Source organism: Dendrobates tinctorius, unplaced genomic scaffold (genome assembly GCF_039654945.1).
Source record: "Dendrobates tinctorius isolate UK_male_01 unplaced genomic scaffold, ASM3965494v1 ptg000044l, whole genome shotgun sequence".
NCBI classification, from domain to species: Eukaryota; Metazoa; Chordata; class Amphibia; order Anura; family Dendrobatidae; genus Dendrobates; species Dendrobates tinctorius.
This window is the reverse complement of record NW_027361712.1, coordinates 27,374,899-27,382,356: the sequence shown is the minus strand read 5'-3', so window position 1 is coordinate 27,382,356 and position 7,458 is coordinate 27,374,899. Positions and strand designations below refer to the sequence as shown.

The 7,458-nt window shown below is 46.4% G+C and overlaps 1 gene segment (V, D, J or C); it reads left to right on the top strand.

Moving 5' to 3' along the window:
• Positions 1-990: 990 nt before the first annotated feature.
• On the top strand, positions 991-1,459 carry LOC141089203 (Ig heavy chain V region 914-like). The segment is given in 2 exon segments: positions 991-1,036; positions 1,140-1,459. Coding segments are annotated over 2 exon segments (366 nt in total).
• The last annotated feature ends 5,999 nt before the right edge of the window (positions 1,460-7,458 follow it).

Here is a 7,458-nt window from a genome sequence, read left to right as displayed (position 1 = left end):
AATGGTGTCAAGAAATTGTATACGACAATCCAAAAAATTTTTACAGTACCACAAAAATGGCAGAATTTTTTTTTCACGCTGTAATATGAAAAGGATCTGGCTGTATTCTGTAGTGTCAACAAGCAAATGGAGAGAAAAAAGGGGGCTCTGGATTTCTTTGGAATAAAATAATCAGGATTAAGATGCAAAAAAAAATTGTTCCTAGCCACTGATACCTGGGACTATGTGTACACGGTCAATATATGTAATAGGTAGCAGCAGACAGTAATGGAATGGACCATCATGATGTATGCAATGAAGTATGCCACATACACTGCCTGCCTGACTAGCACTGATATCTATATTTCCACATACAGTGCCGAGCAGGGTGCCACCAGGTCTGATATAGACTTGATGACGCTGCGTGGCCAGCCAATCACTGTAATGCCACAACCAACATGGATGCGGCATTACAGTGCGTGGCAGACAACCCCTGCATCTAAAGATCGCCAAAAATACAGGGCGGGGATCCGAACTCCCGCTGAACAGTATAGCGATACTCGGGCAAGTGAGTATGCTCGCTCATCACTAGCTCTAATATATTTTAGAGTGGGGAATAAAATATTATTGCGCTAGTGGAATAAATAAGAGGCTCAGTATCTATAGTATTATCACATGTACTGGATATCTGGAACAAGAGGCCTTTTCCAAATGTATCACAAACTTAGAATCTGATTATCTTAAAAATGATGAAATCTTTGTTTCTTATTTTGATGTTTAACTGATGGCTAAATATTTATTAATGTGGAAATAAATGATATAATCAAATAAAAGGATAATATCTGTATTAGTCTCCAGCATGACACACACAGTATATGACAGAGCCACACACGTATATATGTCTGACAATATGGTAATGAGGTGACGTCACTTCCTCCTGGGACATCTCCTACATAATAAAGACAGCGCTGATGGATCACACATCACCTCCTAGAAGTAACCCCAGCCGTAATGAAGACTTTCCTGGTCCTCTTTATATCACTGGCCGGCGTGTCAGGTGACCATTACTAGAGACATTACTAGTACATTAGTATAAGGATATTACTAGCACTATGATGAGCTGTGGATATGGATGTAACCTTATTCTGTGTATTCTCCAGGTGTCCGGTCTCAGGAACGACTTGTCCAGTCATCAGACCCAGTGGTGATAAAGCCTGGGAATTCCCATAAACTCTCATGTGAAGGATTTGGCTTCACCTTCAGTAACTATCGCATGCACTGGGTCAGACAGACTCCTGATAGAAGATTACAGTGGATGGCATATATTAGCACTGGCGGGACTAGCACCTACTATGAAGATTCTGTGAAAGGACGATTCACAATCTCCAGAGATAACAGTAAAAACATGGTATATCTACAAATGACCAATGTGAAGAATGAGGACACTGCCGTGTATTACTGTGCTAGAGACCCACACTGATCAAGGGCAATCTCTCAGTGTGACATAAACTGGGAGAAAGAGATTCATCATTTCTCCACTTGGTGGCAGCACTAATTCTAGAATATAACAGGGAAGAGAAGAAATAGCATTGGAAGCAGAATATAAATGGAAATATTGTATAAAAAACAGGAGCACAATACTGTATGTGTAAAAAAAAACAAAACCGTATGCCATGAATAAAGTTCCTCCATACATATTAGGTTAATGTCCGCTGAAGCAGACAATTGACAATGGTTCTGCAGATGGTCTAATGAGTTTGGGACCCCTGGAGAGAAGATTGTCAGGATGATAAGGATACTGCAAGTCTGATTTTGGACTTCTGATCCTCTTGTTCTCTAAGAGATAGGCTGGGCCTGCTGCTTCTGCACCATGTGTGAGGGAGGGACAGGACTGTAGTTGTGACCTGAACAATTGCTACATCCATGTCCAGTCCTTTCCCTACAGAAAAATGTACTCTTCTCTTCCGCATACCTGCATCTCCAGCTTCTGCTTCATCTGGGCACTTCCCAGGCGACTCCGGTCCCTCTTCCAGGCGACCCCCAGCAATGGAGACATAGTCCGAGTCAACTTTAACACTTTCTTTACTGAGTATTTCACACGATACATCCACAGTTGGTATATGGTGACATTTACTTGTTTCCTCATCTTTCCCTTTCCGGCTGTTACTTCTGTGCAGTACACACCCGGACGGACTGTCCTAGACTGCTCCTCAGTTCCTTCCTGGCGTAACCTTGTCATGATGACAATTCCTTCTGCCTGTTTCACCCCAAACTCGAAATCATCAATCGCCAGGTTTGGTTGCCTCTGGTAAAGCATCCGGCCCGTCTGTACCAAACTCATCAAAGTTCCAGCTTCCTTCACTTCAGCTGTCCAGCCGACTCCTGCCCTAAAAGCATCGGCCCAGGCGACAAGTCACCACATCTTTCTGTTTCTGCACTGGCCCACTACTATGACACACAGTGGCCGTGGGTAACGTGGGCTGCAGCGCTTGAAAGTTGCATGGCTGCCAAGCTGTCTGGGCCTATAGCTCATGTGGACACTAGGGCACCCTGGCCCCGTCTGACCTAACTTCCTACGAGGTCCCCGCTTACTACCCGGCAGCCCCTCCTACACTTAACCCTCTCTGAATGTCCTACCAGCTATACCTATAGCGCCCACAAGTATGCCCCCATCTAGTGGCCTGCAACAGAACTACAATTACCCATGACTACGTAAACTATATACTAAAGTGCTCTACTCTAATGTCCCCAAATGGATGCACTAACTTTCCCTAACTGTACATGCACAACAGACACATAATATATGCAATACTATAATACAGGAACTCAAGGCGATATATTACAGTTTTCTATAAAATGGTAACACAGACATGTGGAAATACCATAAACGATGAGCAGTAATACATAGTTATACATGTAGCAGTACTGCAGGCAATTATCATAAAACATATTTGTAAACATCAAGAACCGAAAGACAATCAGAGGGCAGGGAAACAAGAAAGACGTTACTGTATATCTCACCCCCTTACACATGCACTGTGGTTTTCTAATAAATGGAACCACATGGTTATGAGACTGAGTTGTCTAGAGCTCACCAGTAGAGCTAACTCTAGAACCCCTTTCATACCTAAACATAAATATTAAATGTTCCTTTTTAGACAGTTGCGACAAGCAGAACTTTACTTTGCACGTTTTGGGTTCCATACATCAAAGAGAGTCTTTCGTTGAACTCCTTCCTGTCATTGGATGCACTCTATTACCCTGTGACAGGTGCGGTGGCCTCTTAGACTGGTTTCACACGTCAGTGTCTCCGGTACATGTGGTGACAGTTTTATCAAATAACGGAGACAATGGCACATGTAGACCCATTCAAATGAATGGGTCTATGCAAATGTCAGCGTGTTTTGACGGACCGTGTCTCTGTGTGCAAAACATGCTGACATGTCTGTTTTCTCCCGGAGACACGGGCCGTAAAACGTTCCACATACATGCACACAGAGAACTCACATTGATGTCCTCCGTGTGACATGTACAGGCGCCGAGGAAGTAGCGCTACTGTAAATGCTGTTCCCCGGCGGCATGTGCTGAATATGGCTTTCATCATTCTCACCTGCTCTGCCAGTGATTGGCGCGAGCAGAGGAGAATGAATGAAAGAAAAACCTCCTGTAATAAACATAAAATAATAAAACAACATTATACCATACCTGTAAAGCGTTCAGTCCCACGCTGTAATCCACATCTGGGGAATAATCAGTTTACAACCAGAGCGGTGCTAATACGACATCTACGGCTATAAACTACTGGTGAATGAATGAGACGCAGCGAGCACAGACTCAGTGACATCACCGCTAGTTGCTGATTTGGGATGTTTTTACCGTTCCCAGTCTCGTGATCGCCGTTATTCACCAAATAATGCATATCTTCTTTCTCATACAGGCCTCATCCACACTCAAACAATTCTTTCTTATGTGACTAATGTGATACAGCACGCCAAATTTCACTTTAGAATTTACTGCCTCTGAAATTCAGCTGTTTGCAGAGGTGGTCCTGAGTTTAAAATCAAATTTAAACATGAGCAACATGCTTGGCAAAAAGCAAGGAGGTGGCAGAAGAAGAATTAGGCTTGGTGCTCAACGTGTAACGTGGGGTAGATGGTAAGGTTAGTAAAAGCACTAGTGAACCAACAACATCACATCCTATGCAAAGACATCTAACAACTAATGTTACTGGACAGGCTACTCCACTACCTTTCTTTGGAATACGCACAGAGGTATGTCTTGTTGATGAGGCCCAGAAAGAGCATGTGCTTGAGTGGATGGCAAGCACATCTTCAAGAGGCCTCTCCTCCTCTTTCTCCACGTCAACATCACACCCAGTACAGTCCACAAAGGTGGAGCCCAAATTCCCCTTGCTTCCCCCCATGTCCCAACTCTCCAGCTGTACAATTGACTGTATGGAACCACAGATGGGTGAGTCTGAAGAGCTGTCCATACATTCTATGACATGTTCATCAGAAGTGTACTCAAAAGCTTTGCAGAGTCAAGAAGAGGAAATCTGCACTGATGCACAAATTTTTTTTAGCTTGGATCCGGGGCAGAAAGTAGTACGGTGTTAACAGCATCCTGCTGAGCCTCGTCATCAAATGTTAACCCCTGGGGGTAGGTGATCCTGATGAGACTCAGATATCCGAGATTCAAGCAGACTGTACTGTACTGTCAGGGCAAGAAGAGGAGGAGGGTGACTCCAATGGAGAGGAATGAGATAACTCAGAGTATGATGATGAGGTGTTAAATCCCAGTTGGCGTGAACATAGAGGCACACAGCTGAGTAGGAGGTTATGTTGCGCCGTCCATAGCAGACACATAGTGATGCAGCCACAATGAGCGTTGCATCCTCAGCCACAACTGTGCCTCTGACCAGCAGCGTCAGTAGGTCTGCAGCTCACAGGGGTGGCAAGGGTTGCCTAACCTGGGCCTTTTTTGACACTGCAAAGGATGAGCCAATTCAATTAATCTTCCAACTTTGGAAAAACAAAACTGAGTTGACGTAAAAAGTGCAATAATTTCACTACTACATGTATGAACCTTCACATGCGCAATCACCATGCTTTACTCTGAGAATCCCACTGTGCTAAAATGTTGATCAGTGGACCTCAACAACCATAAGCTGCCCCATCAATCACATCTGCTGCTTCTTCCTCCTTGTCTGTTACTGTGCCAACTATTGAGATGCAGGTCTTTGACTGCAGAATCCCAGGTTCTTTACCCACTCCAGTCACGCTAACTGAGAGCCCGCCGTCAGCTGTAACGGAAGTGGACATGCCTTCTGTTTTTGACTGGTCTCAGAGAACGAGCACACCGCAACTTTCTTAACCCCTTCTCAGGTCTTTTGCAGACTCCCCTTGTTTACGTGTACTCCTCGTCTTATAGTCGACCCGCACCTTTTTGCCTGGTCAAAGGTCGGTCCTTGCCTGAAATTGTACCCCCGGGAACACGGGTGACAGCCCTTTTAGTTCCGGCCCAGACACATGGTCGGTCCTCTTTCCTGGACCCACTCCCCTACATTTCCCTACCCTTTTCACTCGCGAGTCCACGGGCGAGGGTCTCAGGGGGTTTGGGCTCCTTTTCTGGCTCTGGATTTGCCTTTGCCATACAAGTTGGTCCTGTTCTTAACGTTTGGGGGGTTTTCCTGCCGTTGACTGCTCAGAGCGTCTTAGATCAGCTGGTGCAGTAGAGTCTTCCGGGGTGGTGGAAGTTGGCTGGGAATCTGGGGCCGCGGGGGTGTCGGCCCCCGGCGGATTGGGATTTGCTGTTAGGAGGTCATCGTCTTCTTCTTCGTCCCATACTGCTGGTACCGGGTCCTGGACTTCAGGAGGGCCCTCAGACCACTTGGGATCTGTCGATAGGCAGGGCCATAGCTTGTTGCGATGCACCGTTTGGGTTAGTCGCCTTCCTTCTTTTTCAGACTGTATCTCGTATACGGGTCCATCTGGGCTCACTCTGCATAGTACTCAGTAAGGATCCTCCTTCCACCAATGTTCCAGCTTGTTTTGGGGCGTCACTCTCGGATGAGAATGCGATCTCCCACTCGGAATTCTGTTGGTAGTGATGCCTTGGGTTTGCCTTGGTGTTCCAGTTCCCGGAGCCTTGTTTGCGCTAGCATGTGTAGAGTTTGTAAATGATGCTGCTGGTCTCGGACCAAGGAGGACACCCCTGTCCATGGATGTTCTTCTTCAGGGTAAAGCTCTAATTCGCTAATTCCTTTCCCTTCCCGACCGAAGAACAGCGAGTATAGAGTGTACCCTCTGACCAGATGAACCCGGTTATTGTACACCCATACCAGTTCTGGGATGTATTCAGGCCAGAGGTTTTTCTGATCTTCCTCCAGAGTAAGTAGCATTTGGATAAGGGTATGGTAAAATCGCTCGCATGCTCCGTTTCCTTGAGGATGGTATGGTGTGGTCCGGGATTTGTTGATGCTGAACAGGCGATGTAACTCCTCCATTACTTTTCCCAGGAAACAAGCGCCTTGATCTGAGAGGATTCATTGGGGATATCCGTAGACTTGGATGAAGTTTTTACAGATGGCATAGGCGGCGGATTCCGCCGTTTGGTCTTGGGTGGGTGTCACCACGGCGAATTTCATAAAATGATCTACCAGGCAATGCTCTTATTCCTGGTGGGCTGGCCCGATGGACAAGTAGTCCACCATTAGCAGTTCTAGGGGTGCCGTTGTTACTATCATCTGTACAGGAGCCCTCTGCTCTGGTGGCTTAGTCAGGTCGCACTGGCGAACATTTCCTGCAGATCTCTTCAACCTCTGCTTTTAGTCGGGAGTGGTAGATGATTCGCTGCAGCCACTGGAAAGTCTTTTGAGCTCCGAAGTGGGCTCTCTTTTCATGAGCTGCATGGGCCATTTCAGCGAGTCGAGTCCTCAGTACTACCACCTGCCAGGGGTTTGTCAGTTCTGTTTGTAACTTTACTTTCCGATAAAGCAGTTCGTCTTTTAATGGCAAATACTCCCAGTGGCGCAGCATTAATAAAGTGTCCATAGAGAGAGTCCTTTTCTGGACATTACTAGGTTGCTGTCCCGAGGCCACCCATTGGCGGAGGAGGGTTATTTTGCCATCTTCCTGTTGCAGCAACACCCACTCGTCCCTGGACTGCTCCAGGATGCCTCCTCTTGGCTTCACACGTGATTGTTCCCTGGTAGCCGCTATCATCCTGGTGGGGCCTGAGGAGAATGGGATTTCTTCCCCTTCTAGTTACTTGTCCGTGAACCGATCTGTCATGGCCCACACCAGCGCAAGTAGCTCTAGCTTAAAGGAGCTGTAGTTGTCGGAGTCGTGAAGGGACCGACTGGCATAAGCAATCACCTTCTCTCTTCCGTCCTGCGTCTGAGACAATAAAGCCCTCAGCCCGTGCAAGTTCCCGTCAGTGTGAAGGATAAACGGTTGTGAAAAATCTGCATAAGCCAAT